Genomic DNA, 18,678 nt, shown 5'->3' with positions numbered 1-18,678 from the left:
AAGCCTACTTCTCAAAAGGTCTACAGGGATATATTTTAGCAGTATTTAACAGTGTACTCACAGCCATAAATTGTCAGCTACGCTTTTTGCTCTCGATTTCATTCATCTCTGAAAGTTCTAACTTTAATTTAACTTGGGAGTGAACTGATCTTCATTTGATTCACATTTTAAGTAACAACTCTCCGAGTAGTTTTACTTTCCATAAACTCTGACCCTCCTTTGGCCAGATGCAGCAATAAATTTAGGCTAGAGGGATAAAGTGTGAACTTTATGCTGCTGCATGAATAATAGGTTTATTGAACTCTGGAAACTCACACATACAGTTCTCTGCAAAATAAAATACTATGTCATATAGTAACTTTTACTTGGATATATATGAAAAGTTGGTTTAACTCTTGCTATAAGGCTATTTTTAAAAGATTTGTTTAATCTGACAAACTTAATTAGAAAATATATTTTAATTTATTGCATATGACTAGGTATTAAAATTTCTTGAATGTATGTAACACTTTTTTGTTCATCTCAGGTCCAGTAGGTTGATTTTATGGCCGACACATTCAGGTTCATTGTATTCTGACAAAAGAGGAAATCAAGCTGGTGGTTAACATCAACAGTACAGATGGTGACAGGAAGAGGGGACGAGCAGTCATAAATTTTAAGAATATATACGTTTTGACAAGCTTCACAGCTATAATAATGACATAAAATGTACCACAACAACAGGACAAAATTTACTGTGACCTTTACAGGAACTTCTTTTAGAACGAGGTTGTCCTCATTTGTTTCCTGTTGCTAAAATGTTGCTACTGTTCATTTAACACATCCATTCGTCCATTTATCTTCTGTGCTGTTAAGTTCATTTGACTGATGCACCATGATAAAACAGGTTTTAGGGGAACTTGTAATTGGCTGCCTAACCAGGCTAGCCTATGGCAAAAAGAAAAAAAAAAGTCCCCCAGACGCTGATAAGGCCTATAAAAGACAGAGCGTCAGTCAGACACCAGAGGTGATCCTCATCAAGAACCACGATGGAGCATTGCTTTGTGCTCCTTTTGCTGGTTGCAGGTGAGTTTTTTTCTTCTCCAGCTACTTAGACTTAGACTTGTACTTTATTGATCCCTTGGGAAGACTCCCTCAGGAAATTGAAGGTCCAGCAGCTTACAGGCAGAAAAGTGGCCTTAGACCTCGGCTGAAAGTTGTTCGGTAGACATTCTGCTTTGTGTGTTTGATACTTGCAGCACGCTGGATGGCTGTTGTTTCTTCCTTTTCAGGTGCTGCATCAAACGCTATTGAGAAGAGGATTCTTGGGAGTAGATCCTGTGACAAGGATCGCCAGTACCATGTCCAGATAGAGTCCGCTCAGGGCGGGAAGTCCTGTGCAGGCGCTCTGCTCAATCCCCGCTGGGTCATCACAGCTTCTCACTGTGCAGAGCAGTAAGACATCCGCAGATCTCTTCTATTTGCGCTTTATTTTATTTTTTTGAATTACTGACTTTGCAGCAGTGTGTTTGATGTGACAGTTTGAGCATCCACTAATTTCACTACAATTTTTTTTTTTTTTTTTTTTGCAGGACAGTCACAGTGAAGCTCGGCATAAACAATGATGTGTCCTTTTTACAAAATCTGTCTCTTGGTTAAAAGGCAAATCCAAAAAACTCCAACAAACTATTCCGGCCAAACAGCAGCACACCTTCAAAGATGAAGAAGGAAATCCCCATGACATTATGCTCATCCAGCTGAATGAGGACATGTCAGTCAAACTTCCCACCATCAGCCTCCCTTCAGGAGAATGCACCAAGCTAGAGCCAAGAGCAAAAGTGCAGATTGGAGGAATGGGAGCAAAGGCAAAAGGTAGGAATATTTAAAAAAAAAAAAAAGTCATAAATGAAACAATTTATTTTTAGTGAAAGGAAATGACATTTCAGGATTTTTGTTTTTATCAGGCGGTAAACCGGTTGGTGAGGTCAGATGTGCCACGACAGAGATCTCTGAGTGTGGAGAGAAAGATAAACCTGACAGAAAATACAGCAACGGTGAATCTACAATCTGTGGCTTCTTACCTGGAGTGGAGACCTGCTTTGTAAGACAACCATTTCACTGATACATATACATATTTAATACTGTAGCTTTGTTTTTTGACACTGTTCCACATGTAAAACCATCCTGCCTCTGATTTCTGTGTCTCAGGGCGATGCAGGCTCAGCTGTGGAGTACGAAGGATATCTGCAAGGAATTATTGTTAGCCAGCCTGCGGATACATGTGCTAACTCCATTGTAATGCTGGACATCTGCCAGTACATGGAGTGGATTGGCAAAACAATGAAGGAAAACTGATGAATACTTTCCAGATATTCCTTATTTAATAATTAAAATGACTATCATATTTACCTATTTCTTTGTGCTTATTAGTCAAACTATAGCCTGTAATCTTAGATAAATATTTCAAAAGTATGAGTTAAGACCATAGTAAAATACAGTACTTTTGTCCAGCTGCCCATTTTCCCATCATTCATCTCCATAAATAAAAAGATAGAACTATCATAACTTCATGCTTTGTCTGCGGTGTGCTATGTGTCTGCTATCTGAACATTCAAGGTCTCATTTCCATAACTAAAACCATTATCATGTTTGAGTTTCACTTCCAGTTTTCAAACTGGAGCGTCAAACTCTTTCTAATATCCAGTGTCACATCATACAATTCATTTCCCACATTTTTAAATACTAGCTCAGCTCAACCTACCATGGAGCAGAGCAGGATGCCTTGTCTCAATCCCAACACTATGAACACGACTTACAGGTAACGGGAAAAGGAAAACATTCCAACACAACACCTGAGTGTTTGCAGTATAGACCTAGGGAAATCTAAAAAACAGAAGGTTTTACTTGAGCAGAGGTGTCCAACTCCAGTGTTTGAGAGTTACTGTCCTGCAACTTTAGATGCATTCCTTCTCTGATGTTAGAAGTTCAGTCTCTCAGTTGTGAAATATGGATCATTCTGTTTATGTGCTAATAAATCTACAGGAAGCACAGGAAATCTATTTCCTTCTTTAAGAGACTATGACATTTCATTGAACACATTTGAAGGCCTGGCACTATCTGGACTAAATTTAGAGCATGTCCATGTTGCTAAAATTAGAAGATTTGACAATGTGTCGACACGTGTAATGGTTACCCGATACTAGCTGAGAGCTCAGTTATGTGCATACCTTTGTTGGGTTTCAGGGTGTGAAATACTGTCAAGAGATCAGAATGATTGCTGTAGCACACTTTAGCCAGCAGAGGGCTCTGAAGTACAGGCAACCTCTGCGGTTCGACATGATTCTCTGCAAGGCCTTAACTTTCTGCATTATAAATAGCCCGTTTATTGGTCTGTCTGATGGAGGAGGAAATAACAAGAAGGTCTCTGATTCTGATCTAACCTGTGGTTGTACAGCATTGGAGTGTTGCATGTTCTCCCTGTGGATGCTTCCACAGACCATGGTTGCTCTGTGATGGAATGGCAGCCAGTCTCTGTACCCCGCCTCTCACCAGTGACTGCTGGAGATAAGACACCAGCCTGTGTCCTGCAAGGATAAAGACACTGAATGGAGGCTTAGCTGTTTTTCATATTGATCAAAGCTTTAGTCCGATTAATGCCAAACATGTGGATTGCCTTTCAGGCGAGTTTCCCTGATAACCAGCTCAACAGATTCTCAGAGGTGAACACTGCAGACTTGGGGTTTAAGTACCTCAGGCGCAGATAGCTGGGTAAGTGTTAACCTTTCTGAGCAAGAAGTGTGTTGGGCCCTCTCAATGAAAGGAGGTTGAGCGGAGGGGTGCAGTTCCTCACATTAACATGCATCTTACTGTTACAGACCCTTATGTTAATTCTTTTTTGACAGATGTAAATAGTCCCACCTGCCTCAGTTAAGGTCAATGTTAGTGAAGGTAAGGCTCAAATCTAGTTCAGATACAGTAGTGTAATCTTAAACAAGTTAATTCTCAAACTTGGATCAGTAAAAACTCAGATGTTGCTGACATTAATTATTAGATTTAGAAGGCAATTATTTTTTCCCAGCTGAGTTTGAGTAACTTTAATTTAATGAGTTGAAACTTTATTTTTGTATTTACTTATGTTGTCTTTGACCGATATTTGTGTGATGATCTGAAATGTGTGACAGAAAACAGTGTGTTTACTTTTTCTAGTAGTATATACATGAATGTCAAATATTAGATAAATTATATACACCGAGTGACCAATTTCTCTTAAGCTTACTGAATAAACTTAAGAGATAGGTTAGTATACCTAACAGTACACCTAGTCCACCAAAAAATATTTTTTAATACAGAAATGTCATTATGGAGAGAACTGGAGACTAACTTGACAGTTGTACAGTAAAGTCAACAGGACGGTCAGCCAAACAAGATCTTTTGAACTGAATTTAATATTCAAGGTCAATATGGGGCCATGACACTCAAGGTCAGTTCTCAAGTTACTGTAAAAATATCTCATTTCACAAAATAGTTCCAGAAATGACACAAATGGAGCTAAAAACAGAAACTATAACCACAGTTATTTTTTTACACATTAAGAATTAGTCAGAGACTTATTGCATAGGTTACAGCTAGAAAATAAACTCCCCCACCTTATCTGTGAATGTTTTTATGAGCAGACTAAATAATTGTTGTCCTTAATATGATTATGAAGCTAAGTTTTTCAGTGTAAAAACTCATGCTTTCATTTGACTCGACACGATCACCAACATTAAAACAGAGATTTAATGAAGATATACACACATTAATCCCAGTGTTCAGAAGATGCTTTTTAATGGGATAATGAAACAAAAACAAAACAAAAAAAAAACCTCAGTAAAGTCAGAAATAGAAGACAAGACACAGCTCTATGTGATGTTACAGCTGGGTGATTTTACTATCGTTCCAACATGGACTAGGTCAGGGTGTTTGAGTCCTTCTGGTGCCAGACTGTGGGATTCAAATTATCTTGACAATAGGGAAATATTTGTGAGCGGAGAAATCAAACTCTGGCAGCACCTGGAGATACAGGAAAATAAAATTTATCACACTCCAATAAAGTACAGCTGATGCATAACAGCTAAAAACTTACTTGACAGAAAACAGACTGCTTTCTTTTTAAAAACATAAACTAGTCTACATTTTAAAATAGATCTAAGATGTTTTCATTGTAAATAAATCGTGTTACCTTTGTTTCCTTCTTGTGGCCCCCGGCTAGAAGCTTCATCACTACTATGTTGGGCTTGGCCACTTTCAGTATGCGTTTTACCTGCCATCAATAATTTATTATTTGATACTGATAGCCATAAATAATAGAGAAGAAATAAATGTGTTGTCATTCCAACAGGATAATAATTGCACTCATAGATTGGCAATAGGGATTAATGTTTGATCAAAAACATTTTAAGCCACCAGGTATTTTTATTTAAAATACTTCTGATTCTTCTAGGCATCAAATTTCATTACTGTAGAAACTGAATTATTTACTGATACTTTAATATTTATCTGCTTTTAGAGCTTGCAAAAACTGAAAAATGTTCCACCATAACAGATGAACAACAGATTGACTTCCTGACCTCAGCGTCTGGGTTTGGCACACTTTCTAGGATAATCTTGGCCTGCTGGAAGTGTTTGCTGGCAGCCAGGTAAAGGTCTGCAGAACCTGGTGGAGGATTGTACTTTTTCAGATCCGACATTTCCTGGAGATGGGAAGAAAACAAAATAAAACGGTTTGCGGTAGGATAGGCGGACTGCTGAATAGGTCACACACTGACTTTACCTTAAACTGGATGTAGTGCACAGGCGGGGGAGTAACTACACTGTTGAAGGGAGCAAAGCGATGCTCGTAGCGGACTTGTTCGCTGTCCAGCTCAAACTGGGGCTTTCGCACCTTTCCGTCCATATCCAAAGCTACCATGGTCTGACAGAAGAGAATGAGGAAGGACATGGACAAATTGAAGGGTGTCAAAAACATAATTTATTGTTTCCTACCTTGTATATGCCAGCACACATATTCTGGTATGCTTGACTCATGGTGATCTCTTTGCCAAGGGGGCGAACTGCAAAGCACAATAAAGCAGTTTCAGTGCTCTGGAGCCTCATGTCACTTCCACATGGAAACCTAATATTCCGAATCATGCTTAGGTTAGACTGAAAACTGCACCTTTCTTCTTCTTCTTGGTCTTTTTGCTGCTCCGTCCTTTCAGCTGTTCCTCCAGAATCCGCTCTTCTGCCATCTGAGAGGAGTCAGCTCTGCTTAGTGTCGACATTAGCCATGCATAGAGGAACTCTGACAAGTACCTACAACCACAAAACAAACAAAAACAAAAACAGTTGATTAGTTCATATATTTTTTTTTCTTTAGATATAGCCAAATTAAAAATAATACATTAGCACCGACCAGTAGATGTAATAGTATTCATGCATGCTGTAAAGCTCCAGTTCAAAACCACTCAAGAGATACTGGATCATGATTCTCAGGTTATGATACAGGATCCAGGTGCCGAGACAGGCCAAATGTTGCCGTTGAGGCTCCAATTTCATCAGTAAGCTGTGCAGTGCTGCATCCACCTTCTCAGCCTGAAAGCACAAAAAAATGAACATCTTATAAAGCACCTAAACTCCCCAAGCTAATCTAGCTTGTGATATGCACAACAAATCACTGATATTTTGTTTAACCTGTACAATGACTGAATCTCACCTCATCCTGTAGCGTAGCAAACTCTTCAAGAATGTGGCCCAGTTTGTCTCTCTGCCGCGCTCGGTTGTGTCCGTGGATCTGGATGAGGTTGCAGAAAGGCTGCACCGGAAAACAGCAGGTTTCAGTGGAGGTGTTATGAAACCGTAGCAGTTGATATGTAATAATCACATCTCACGAGGCACAGCTCCCGGTAACCGCACTAATGATCTAAGCTAATGTTCTAAAATCCCAGGAAGTACATCAATGCACAAATTTGAATGTCTAGAATGTACCCTGGAGCAGTGAGTAACAAAGGAGTCGATGTAGTCCTTAGCCTGGTGGTTGTTGGAGAGACAACATCTGGACACAAAAATCACATTATTTACTAAAGACAACATTAATTCTAACCTTAAAGGCAGCTAAGTTGCTGATAGAAGCAAAGACTGTACACATTACGCATAATCTACTAATTATAATATTGTAATGATGATAATACCCTACATTTAACAAAAACTTACTTGTAGGAGAGGACTGGTGGACTAACAAAGTATCTCAGGGCATCTTTAATCATGTCCTGCATCAGGTAAGTGCCAAACACTTTCTTATTGTCTATCAGGAACGTCGTCTGAAAAGAAGAGACTTACATGCACTTCAAAACAAAACAAAAAATAAACAAACTTACATTTTTTCCTCACCTTCTTCACATTAAATCAGATGAAACATTTCCTGTTTCAGGTCACTTAGGATTATCAATATCATTTGTGTTTGCCAAATGCCAAAGCATTACGGAAATAAACAAAACAAAAAAAAAAAAAACATGTTTTGTGACTTTCTTTAAAGTCAGAAGTTTTCCTACACCAAGATTATTATATCTTTTATCGTTTAGAAAAGTCCAGGCAAAGAAGTCAGCTATGTGAGCTTTAAATATGTTAATTTATAAAATATGGATTCAGTGATTGCCACAACACGTGGGTGGTGCTCTAGTTTTAAAGTGGCCCATGTACAGAACCATGAGGAACCCCACCAATAATTCATTAGTCATGGGGTTATATATATTTACATACAAATACAAAATTTGTATGTAGGTTTTTAATCATCTACATACATATTTTGCAATCAAATAGCAACATATTTATGTAGCAACTAAGTCCACCTAATGACACAACTGGACATTTCCATGATACAAACCTCAGAAAGATTATTAGTTCGATTATTAATGTCATACATAATGCCATGTCTCCTCCCAGTAAAGTGGCCACAAGAAAAATGTATTGAGCTTCAATAATGAAGCTCAATACTCATCTGTCTTATCTGAACAGAATACACTTGTCTTTCCCAATTTCAAGAGTAGGTAAAAGACCTGGTTCTCAAATTTCTTGATACTCATGCCAATTTCAAAAGGAAATAATTGCTTGTCGTCAAATGACTGAAAAAAAACCTGTTCTAGTTCAAAAAGTACATAAGAAATTACAAAATGAGATCCAATAAGTTCAGTTTGGAGAAATTTTGTTAAATCCTTTTTTAGGTATGTTTTCAACACTAGCTGTGAGGACAAAAGAGGAGACTCGTATTTTCATACCTGGAGAAGAGATCTGGAGAGCACACAGGGTGACTGCTCACTGAATTCACAAAAGAAGTCCTGAAAAAACAAGAGTCAGAGCTCCTTCATCACAAAACATCCCGGAAACCATATTTACAGGACGGTTTCCAGAGAAGCCAAGAATAAATAACTAAGAATCATTTGAAAAATAGTGACAAAAACAATCTTTTTCTGTGTTTTTTACTGAAAGAAAGTTATGAACAAAACGGAATAGAACATTTTGTGTTCTGAAGTAGCTTATTGTACTGTGTTTACCAGAATGCCGTGTAGGTTTGTGGTGTTGACCACATCACAAACCGTCTTGATGCGTTCTATGAGCTTGCTGAAGTAAGCCACCATGTCCTCCCTCTTGATGATCTTGGCGTAGCGAGGAAAGGTAGGTGGCAGCAGCGTTGGTCACTAGAGGCTCAAAGCCCATCATGATGGGTGGTCTGACATTTTCACACACAAACAAGTTCATCATTTTTTTTTTTTTTTTTTACTAAAAACCTGAAAAAAGCTTGTAAAGATCAAATCTGGTAGAATGGAGCAAGATAAAAACAATATTGGCTAAATAAAAAAAATCTAGAACACAAAAATGCAAATAATTTATACATAACTTCATGCACAGTTTACTTAAAGCTTGTAAATGATTTCAATATCAAAGCTTAAGCTTGACTTGGTGGTTTCAAGGTGTGTGTTACCTCCTTTTGTGGTGTCATTTTGGGATTGGATGCCATACTGGATGCTGGAATGAATGGGTGGCAGGAGGTCAGCTGCCTGAGCTACAAGCTTCTGGGCCTCACTCACTGAGCTGGTCTGGTAAATATACAATTACAATAAGTTTTTCTTTCATTCACATCTGGTTGTGCATTTCTATGTTTTCAACCTAAAAAAAGCTTATTTATTTATTTACAGGAATAAATGTCTTATTCAGATTCTGTTTAGTTATTAGACTTTTCCATTGGTTTTATAACAATCTGATCAGGTTTTGAATTGCCCAAATCAGTTGTCAATGATATTTAATGTTCCAGTCTGTGTGCTTCTGAATTGTATGTGGCTGTTTTCCTGGTCTTGCACGTTTCTTTGTTTGCACCTTACCTCTTTCTTGGTGAAGGCAATCAGAGCAGTCAGCAGCAGGCGTGTAAACTTGATTCTGTTGAAAAGTGCCAGACACTGCTGGTGCTACAAAAAAAAATGAAAATACACAAGATGTTAGTGTTTTCCTGGCATGTATTTCTTACTTTAAATTAACAACGAACATGATTTTTAATGTTCAGGACAATTTCATTTCCCATATTTATTACAACAAAGCTACTGAAAATTTCAAACCAGTTTTAAAGCTCATTTGAATTTCACAGGACCACAAATGAGATAGCAAACAATATGTGAGATATATGCAAAAGTGTAAAGCTATTAGATTAACAACAATGGGGCAATATGATTCACTGCATGCAATCCCACACCCATCAGAAGGTAGCACAGCTAAATGTGCTAAAAGAAAATCTATACTAAATATGTATAACACAGTAAACTCACTTCCAGCTCAACTTCTGGGTTTCTCTGCTCGCCTTGCCGGCTGCGTGTGCTCTGCGAGGAGAAGCAACATATATCAGGACATAGAAAGCAGGGGACATTGGGCTTAATTGAGTCAACGCATAACCACCCTTGTTTCTCTAAAATGGTAAAAAAAATAAAATAACAAAATGAAAAAACATTGATGATGTAACCAAATAAATGAGAAGGCATCATTTGTCAACGTTTTTGAAAGTAAGAACCTTATGGGTAAAGCGGTTCGTCTTCTGTTTCGCAAAAACTGTTTTTCAGTTTTAAAAGTGAATTTATAAGTTTTATAAGAATTGCATTTCAGAAATATTTTAAAATTAGTTTCGTATGTCAATTGTAATATGTATGAGCTACAACATGAGGTCATAAACTGAAGATAAGTGTAGCAAATAAAGTCGAAAGTTGATCCATTTAACAATACGCTGGCTCAACTTGCCCCACACACATAATGCAATTATTTGGCTGTAGTCTCCCTATCGTCAATATTAGATCAAATTTTTTCATTTACATGATTGCGGAGTGGACATCATGTATTGTGCATGTAAACAAAAAACAATTGTTTCTTCAAAGAGCCACCAGTGACATTGGAGACGGGAAGTCTACTGGATCAGCAGTAGAGCTTACGAAATAGACAGAGTGACACCGAAAACATACACTGACAAAAAAAAGAAAACGCACGTTTGAAAATGATAGGCGAAATGGATTTCCTCAGATACCAAGGAGTTTCAAATTTTCAAACATATTAAGAAAGAAGCTAAGCAAATGTTAATGTTTGATTCCCAAGGCCACTTAAAACATTCTGATGTCTTTTTTTTTCTCACTTGATCTAGTGATCCTAAATATGAAAATCGGCTGCAGTAAAAGTAAAATACCTTGACTTTCCTCTGTAACTCGTCTTCCACGTCTTTGAGCATGCCTACAAAAGATCAGCATGAGAGAAAGAAACATCTTATTTATCTGAACACACTGCACATGTTTACAACATACAACAAATAAGCACCTGTCACCCGCAGGTCAGTGATGTTATTGGCCATCTTGAACCCATAAGTCATCGCCTGGAAATCCTCCTATAGAAAACATGAGTTAAAAATCATTAATTAAACATTAATGAAATTAAAATGTTTCAAATCATCTCTCTTCTCAAACAGTATAACACATTAAAATTAATTAACCAATTTGTATCTTAATTTAGTTTCTTTCTTCAGTGGCTAAACATTTTGAAACTTGGAAAAAAGCAAGAAACTGGGAAGATGGATGGAAATAAGGAAAGAAGGGCAAAAGAGGAGGGAGATCAGGAAGAAAGGACCACGCAAGAAAAACTTAAGGACGAAAATATGGAAACAAGAGAAAAAATTAGAAGACAAAGGAGGTAAAAATATAAAAATGAAAAAAATTAAGGAGCAAAGACAACATTTATTCAATGGGAATGAAAATATGAGTATTTTTCTACACTCCTATTTTTTTCCTGTATTAGTAAATACCTGAAACATGCAGTAATCAAATCCCATACTAAATTTCCTGCACAGGAATCTTGAAATTTATCAAGGGATCATTTTTCTCGGAGGTAGTGGCCTGACCACATTCAGTTATTTACACATTCACACCTGGAAGCTGCCAAGTACAGTCGCAGTTGGGCCTACTCTTCAATGAGGAGCTCCAGTGGAGATGTAATGCACCACAGCGGTGTTAATGAGTGACTTAGAATACATTCCTCAAGGCTGACTAGACTTCATACCTGTAGCTTTCTCTAACATTTATCCCCACAATGAGCACGAGAGGTAAAACAGCTCACCTCTTCAAACACAGCTGCCTTGTTTACTTTCTCGTGCGATGTCACACACTTTTAGTAAACCCAGGGCAAAGGCTTTGAGTGCTGGCTCCTCAATGAGGTCGGGGTTATGTACATACAGGCAGGTGAAGACGGTCTGTGCCAACGAGTGACCCTCCAGCCATGTTATCTAGGTAAACGCATGTAAAAACACACAATGTCTGAACACTGGATTTTATGTTTTTATAGTTTTACAAGTTTTTATAAGTACAAAAACTTTGTATATATTCTTATTAGAATAAATGTCACGCTAATTTGGGGATTTTTAATTGTTTAAATGCTTCTTAATTATCCTAGACTGAAATTAAAACAAGTAACTTTAAAAAATATAAAAACAAGGACCAGTTTCACTGTCCGTTGTGTTTCACAGTGGATGATTTCGGTCCGGCCTATTAATGGCAATCAATCATCCAGTTTCAGGACTGTCATGGAGGACACAAAGGCAGTGGCCATTTTGAAGTTGGTCAGTTTAACACCTGGGAATATTTTGAGCTTTTCTTGTTGCTTTTTTTTCATACTGCATGTGACATGGTTTTTATAGTCACCGTGCTAAACGATGCCTCCAAACAAATGTTATCTCAGAAATGGTGGTGGAATGATAGCCAACATTTGTTTGCAGATATTATTTCACATCGTTTTGCCAGGCAAAAGCTTCTCTGACTGTCTGCTCCTCATGTTCGTCACTCCCTCCTCCCCCACATGACTCCTCTCCACCTGCGACTGGAAGTGCCACTTTTCCATGTCTGCCTCTCTCCTAGGCAGACATGCTGGTGGTAGCCTAGATGCCATCGTTAGTATTTTAGCTAGTTTTAGCTTTTTAGCTAATTTTGGCTTTTACATGGGTTTTTCACACTGCATGAACTAGTTCTTACCTTTCTGCAAATCTTCAATAGTTGGCTTCAAACGCTTTTGCCATTTTTACCAAACGCATTCAGCGTTCACACTTGCATTTTCATGGGAAATGCACACTTTCTAGTGACATTTTGAAATACAGAACAAAAACTCCAAAAATGTTGTAAATGTAAATAAACTCATAGGTTTCTTGTTATCTACACCTTTTTGCAGCATTTTTGGACTCACAAACTTCATAGTGTTAAAATTTTGTCATTTTATTATGCTGAATAATAAGATCTGACACAAAACCCTAGCACACTGAGATCTGTTAATTCATTAAGCAGCTTTGTTTATTTCCATAATCCGAAGTAAGGAGTTGCCACAGTTTCAAGAAAAATGTCAAGCAGTTTAGCTGGAATCACAAAGTAACATACCTGCTAACAAGCAGAGAGCTGTAATGTAATAATTTTTACCAGAATTATTTAATGTCAGCCTTGATGGAGAACTGCCAATGAAAATCCTCGAGTACAAGATTTTTTTGTTTTCTTTCTGCTTTTACATATTTTACTATTGTCTGTTAATGTTAAGTTTAGACATTAGACAGTTTAATTGTGATGTTCAAATACTTTATCTGTATTTAAAAAATAAATAAAAAAGACAGTTTTCTAAAATGCAAATGTGCTAACCTTAAAAGAAAATGTTTTATTTTTTTTTTTTTTGATTTGTTGCTATGACATCATTTTACTTCTAAAATGAAAGATTTAAATAATCATGTTGTTTTATTTACAATAGAGTTGAATAAAAAATGTTTTATTAGTATTGGTTTTTGTGCTATTTCTCATGACCAAAAATGATATTTTTTCTTCCATCATTCCACAATTATTTGCATCGTTCTATTTTGACCAGCGAATATGTTCTTGTAACATTTTGAGGTCTTTCTGCTGATAGCAAGAAACATAATTAACCATATGCCTTCACTGATTACCCAACATTTCATCATTAGATTAGAAGTTTTTCCATTTTAGTTGGTCTGTCTTCAATTCGAAGGGAAGTTTTCAGTTTTTTTTCTCCACCATTTTAGTTTAACTTTGCTTTTCATTCATACTACGTTGTTCTTCTTAATGATGTCTGAAAAAAAACCAAACATTTTATTTAGATTGTCAAAGAGGAATATCCTATAACTAGCAAATGCAACATGTTTCATCATCAGAATAACTGAACTCGTTTACCTTTTATGGGATTTTGCCTGAGCAAAATTCCAACTTTCAATGGCAATGTGAAAGCACACAATCTATTGGGTCAAAAAACATTTGAATAATTATCTACGCGTGCGTTCAGATAAAAATGTACCACAGTATTTTAGTGATACAGTTAGTTCAAATGCAAAGCAAGGTGTACAAAGAAAATTTGCTAGCTCATTGCTTTTTCAGTTTAAAAAATTCAAGCTCAGCAAGTGGGACTATGAACTGAAAGCCTACTTCTCAAAAGGTCTACAGGGATATATTTTAGCAGTATTTAACAGTGTACTCACAGCCATAAATTGTCAGCTACGCTTTTTGCTCTCGATTTCATTCATCTCTGAAAGTTCTAACTTTAATTTAACTTGGGAGTGAACTGATCTTCATTTGATTCACATTTTAAGTAAACAACTCTCCGAGTAGTTTTACTTTCCATCAACTCTGACCCTCCTTTGGCCAGATGCAGCAATAAATTTAGGCTAGAGGGATAAAGTGTGAACTTTATGCTGCTGCATGAATAATAGGTTTATTGAACTCTGGAAACTCACACATACAGTTCTCTGCAAAATAAAATACTATGTCATATAGTAACTTTTACTTGGATATATATGAAAAGTTGGTTTAACTCTTGCTATAAGGCTATTTTTAAAAGATTTGTTTAATCTGACAAACTTAATTAGAAAATATATTTTAATTTATTGCATATGACTAGGTATTTCACATCGTTTTGCCAGGCAAAAGCTTCTCTGACTATCTGCTCCTCATGTTCGTCACTCCCTCCTCCCCCACATGACTCCTGCACCTGCGAGTGGAAGTGCCACTTTTCCATGTCTGCCTCTCTTCCTAGGCAGACATGCTGGTGGTAGCCTAGATGCCATCGTTAGTATTTTAGCTAGTTTTAGCTTTTTAGCTAATTTTGGCTTTTACATGGGTTTTTCACACTGCATGAACTAGTTCTTACCTTTCTGCAAATCTTCAATAGTTGGCTTCAAACGCTTTTGCCATTTTTACCAAACGCATTCAGCGTTCACACTTGCATTTTCATGGGAAATGCACACTTTCTAGTGACATTTTGAAATACAGAACAAAACTCCAAAAATGTTGTAAATGTAAATAAACTCATAGGTTTCTTTGTTATCTAAACCTTTTTGCAGCATTTTTGGACTCACAAACTTCATAGTGTTAAAATTTTGTCATTTTATTATGCTGAATAATAAGATCTGACACAAAACCCTAGCAAACTGGAGATCTGTTAATTCATTAAGCAGCTTTGTTTATTTCCATAATCCGAAGTAAGGAGTTGCCACAGTTTCAAGAAAAATGTCAAGCAGTTTAGCTGGAATCACAAAGTAACGTACCTGCTAACAAGCAGAAAGCTGTAATGTAATAATTTTTACCAGAATTATTTAATGTCAGCCTTGATGGAAAACTGCCAATGAAAATCCTCGAGTACAAGATTTTTTTGTTTTCTTTCTGCTTTTACATATTTTACTACTGTCTGTTAATGTAAAGTTTAGACATTAGACAGTTTAATTGTGATCTTCAAATACTTTATCTGTATTTAAAAAATAAATAAAAAAGACAGTTTTCTAAAATGCAAATGTGCTAACCTTAAAAGAAAATGTGTTTTATTTTTTTGTTTTGATTTGTTGCTATGACATCATTTTACTTCTAAAATGAAAGATTTAAATAATCATGTTGTTTTATTTACAATAGAGTTGAATAAAAAATGTTTTATTAGTATTGGTTTTTGTGCTATTTCTCATGACCAAAAATGATATTTTTCCTTCCATCATTCCACAATTATTTGCATCGTTTCTATTTGACCAGCGAATATGTTCTTGTAACATTTTGAGGTCTTTCCGCTGATAGCAAGAAACATAATTAACCATATGCCTTCACTGATTACCCAACATTTGATCATTAGATTAGAAGTTTTTCCATTTTAGTTGGTCTGTCTTCAATTCGAAGGGAAGTTTTCAGTTTTTTTTCCCCACCATTTTAGTTTAACTTTGCTTTTCATTCACACTACGTTGTTCTTCTTAATGATGTCTGAAAAAAACCAAACATTTTATTTAGATTGTCAAAGAGGAATATCCTATAACTAGCAAATGCAACATGTTTCATCATCAGAATAACTGAACTCGTTTACCTTTTATGGGATTTTGCCTGAGCAAAATTCCAACTTTTAATGGCAATGTGAAAGCACACAATCTATTGGGTCAAAAAACATTTGAATAATTATCTACGCGTGCGTTCAGATAAAAATGTACCACAGTATTTTAGTGATAGTTAGTTCAAATGCAAAGCAAGGTGTACAAAGAAAATTTGCTAGCTCATTGCTTTTTCAGTTTAAAAAATTCAAGCTCAGCAAGTGGGACTATGAACTGAAAGCCTACTTCTCAAAAGGTCTACAGGGATATATTTTAGCAGTATTTAACAGTGTACTCACAGCCATAAATTGTCAGCTACGCTTTTTGCTCTCGATTTCATTCATCTCTGAAAGTTCTAACTTTAATTTAACTTGGGAGTGAACTGATCTTCATTTGATTCACATTTTAAGTAAACAACTCTCCGAGTAGTTTTACTTTCCATCAACTCTGACCCTCCTTTGGCCAGATGCAGCAATAAATTTAGGCTAGAGGGATAAAGTGTGAACTTTATGCTGCTGCATGAATAATAGGTTTATTGAACTCTGGAAACTCACACATACAGTTCTCTGCAAAATAAAATACTATGTCATATAGTAACTTTTACTTGGATATATATGAAAAGTTGGTTTAACTCTTGCTATAAGGCTATTTTTAAAATTTGTTTAATCTGACAAACTTAATTAGAAAATATATTTTAATTTATTGCATATGACTAGGTATTAAAATTTTTTGAATGTATGTAACACTTTTTTGTTCATCGGTCCAGTAGGTTGATTTCATGGCCGACACATTCAGGTTCATTGTATTTATTCTGACAAAAGAGGAAATCAAGCTGGTGGTTAACATCAACAGTACAGATGGTGACAGGAAGAGGGGACGAGCAGTCATAAATTTGAAGAATATATACGTTTTGACAAGCTTCACAGCTATAATAATGACATAAAATGTACCACACAACAGGACAAAATTTACTGTGACCTTTACAGGAACTTCTTTTAGAACGAGGTTGTCCTCATTTGTTTCCTGTTGCTAAAATGTTGCTACTGTTCATTTAACACATCCATTCGTCCATTTATCTTCTGTGCTGTTAAGTTCATTTGACTGATGCACCATGATAAAACAGGTTTTAGGGGAACTTGTAATTGGCTGCCTAACCAGGCTAGCCTATGGCAAAAAGAAAAAAAAAAGTCCCCCAGACGCTGATAAGGCCTATAAAAGACAGAGCGTCAGTCAGACACCAGAGGTGATCCTCATCAAGAACCACGATGGAGCATTGCTTTGTACTCCTTTTGCTGGTTGCAGGTGAGTTTTTTTCCTTCTCCAGCTACTTAGACTTAGACTTGTACTTTATTGATCCCTTGGGAAGACTCCCTCAGGAAATTGAAGTTACCAGCAGCTTACAGGCAAAAAAGTGGCCTTAGACCTCGGCTGAAAGTTGTTCGGTAGACATTCTGCTTTGTGTGTTTGATACTTGCAGCACGCTGGATGGCTGTTGTTTCTTCCTTTTCAGGTGCTGCATCAAACACTATTGAGAAGAGGATTCTTGGGAGTAGATCCTGTGACAAGGATCGCCAGTACCATGTCCAGATAGAGTCCGCTCAGGGCGGGAAGTCCTGTGCAGGCGCTCTGCTCAATCCCCGCTGGGTCATCACAGCTTCTCACTGTGCAGAGCAGTAAGACATCCGCAGATCTCTTCTATTTGCGCTTTATTTTATTTTTTTGAATTACTGACTTTGCAGCAGTGTGTTTGATGTGACAGTTTGAGCATCCACTAATTTCACTACAATTTTGTTTTTGTTTTTTTTTGCAGGACAGTCACAGTGAAGCTCGGCATAAACAATGATGTGTCCTTTTTTACAAAAACTGTCTCTTGGTTAAAAGGCAAATCCAAAAAACTCCAACAAACTATTCCGGCCAAACAGCAGCACACCTTCAAAGATGAAGAAGGAAATCCCCATGACATTATGCTCATCCAGCTGAATGAGGATATGTCAGTCAAACTTCCCACCATCAGCCTCCCTTCAGGAGAATGCACCAAGCTAGAGCCAAGAGCAAAAGTGCAGATTGGAGGAATGGGAGCAAAGGCAAAAGGTAGGAATATTTAAAAAAAAAAAATATAGTCATAAATGAAACAATTTATTTTTAGTGAAGGAAATGACATTTCAGGATTTTTGTTTTTATCAGGCGGTAAACCGGTTGGTGAGGTCAGATGTGCCACCACAGAGATCTCTGAGTGTGGAGAGAAAGATAAACCTGACAGAAAATACAGCAACGGTGAATCTACAATCTGTGGCTTCTTACCTGGAGTGGAGACCTGCTTTGTAAGACAACCATTTCACTGATACATATACATATTTAATACTGTAGCTTTGTTTTTTGACACTGTTCCACATGTAAAACCATCCTGCCTCTGATTTCTGTGTCTCAGGGCGATGCAGGCTCAGCTGTGGAGTACGAAGGATATCTGCAAGGAATTATTGTTAGCCAGCCTGCGGATACATGTGCTAACTCCATTGTAATGCTGGACATCTGCCAGTACATGGAGTGGATTGGCAAAACAATGAAGGAAAACTGATGAATACTTTCCAGATATTCCTTATTTAATCATTAAAATGACTATCATATTTACCTATTCTTTGTGCTTATTAGTCAAACTATAGCCTGTAATCTTAGATAAATATTTCAAAAGTATGAGTTAAGACCATAGTAAAATACAGTACTTTTGTCCAGCTGCCCATTTTCCCATCATTCATCTCCATAAATAAAAAGATAGAACTATCATAACTTCA

At 36.8% G+C, this 18,678-nt stretch overlaps 2 protein-coding genes and 1 pseudogene across 2 annotated transcripts; 2 read left to right on the top strand and 1 right to left on the bottom strand.

Annotated features, from left to right (window-relative positions):
* The first annotated feature begins 1,016 nt into the window (after nucleotides 1–1,016).
* On the top strand, nucleotides 1,017–2,549 carry LOC129357377 (trypsin-like). Its single transcript, XM_055026671.1, is given in 6 exon segments — nucleotides 1,017–1,065; nucleotides 1,272–1,434; nucleotides 1,572–1,609; nucleotides 1,612–1,851; nucleotides 1,944–2,080; nucleotides 2,188–2,549. Coding segments are annotated over 6 exon segments (762 nt in total). The 5' UTR covers nucleotides 1,017–1,028; the 3' UTR covers nucleotides 2,335–2,549.
* Nucleotides 2,550–4,781: 2,232 nt separating this feature from the next.
* On the bottom strand, nucleotides 4,782–12,453 carry LOC129357381 (N-alpha-acetyltransferase 35, NatC auxiliary subunit-like; annotated as a pseudogene).
* Nucleotides 12,454–17,121: 4,668 nt separating this feature from the next.
* LOC129357380 (trypsin-like) lies at nucleotides 17,122–18,678 on the top strand. Its single transcript, XM_055026673.1, has 5 exons — nucleotides 17,122–17,191; nucleotides 17,400–17,562; nucleotides 17,700–17,980; nucleotides 18,074–18,210; nucleotides 18,318–18,678. The coding sequence occupies exons 1-5, from the start codon at nucleotides 17,155–17,157 to the stop codon at nucleotides 18,462–18,464; spliced, it is 765 nt and encodes a 254-aa protein (XP_054882648.1). The 5' UTR covers nucleotides 17,122–17,154; the 3' UTR covers nucleotides 18,465–18,678.

The sequence above is a fragment of the Poeciliopsis prolifica genome, unplaced genomic scaffold, assembly GCF_027474105.1.
Source record: "Poeciliopsis prolifica strain line A6 unplaced genomic scaffold, Auburn_PproV2 SCAFFOLD251, whole genome shotgun sequence".
In the NCBI taxonomy this organism is placed as follows: domain Eukaryota; kingdom Metazoa; phylum Chordata; class Actinopteri; order Cyprinodontiformes; family Poeciliidae; genus Poeciliopsis; species Poeciliopsis prolifica.
The sequence above is the reverse complement of the archived record's forward strand: the minus strand, read 5'-3'. Positions and strand labels throughout refer to the sequence as shown.

Bases quoted from the DNA above. Each gene is read 5' to 3' on its own strand.
- LOC129357380 (XM_055026673.1), top strand. From the start codon at position 17,155: ATGGAGCATTGCTTTGTACTCCTTTTGCTGGTTGCAG. The intron at 17,192-17,399 runs GTGAGTTTTTTT...CTTCCTTTTCAG, and splicing joins ACTCCTTTTGCTGGTTGCAG to GTGCTGCATCAAACACTATT. The intron at 17,981-18,073 runs GTAGGAATATTT...TGTTTTTATCAG, and splicing joins AATGGGAGCAAAGGCAAAAG to GCGGTAAACCGGTTGGTGAG.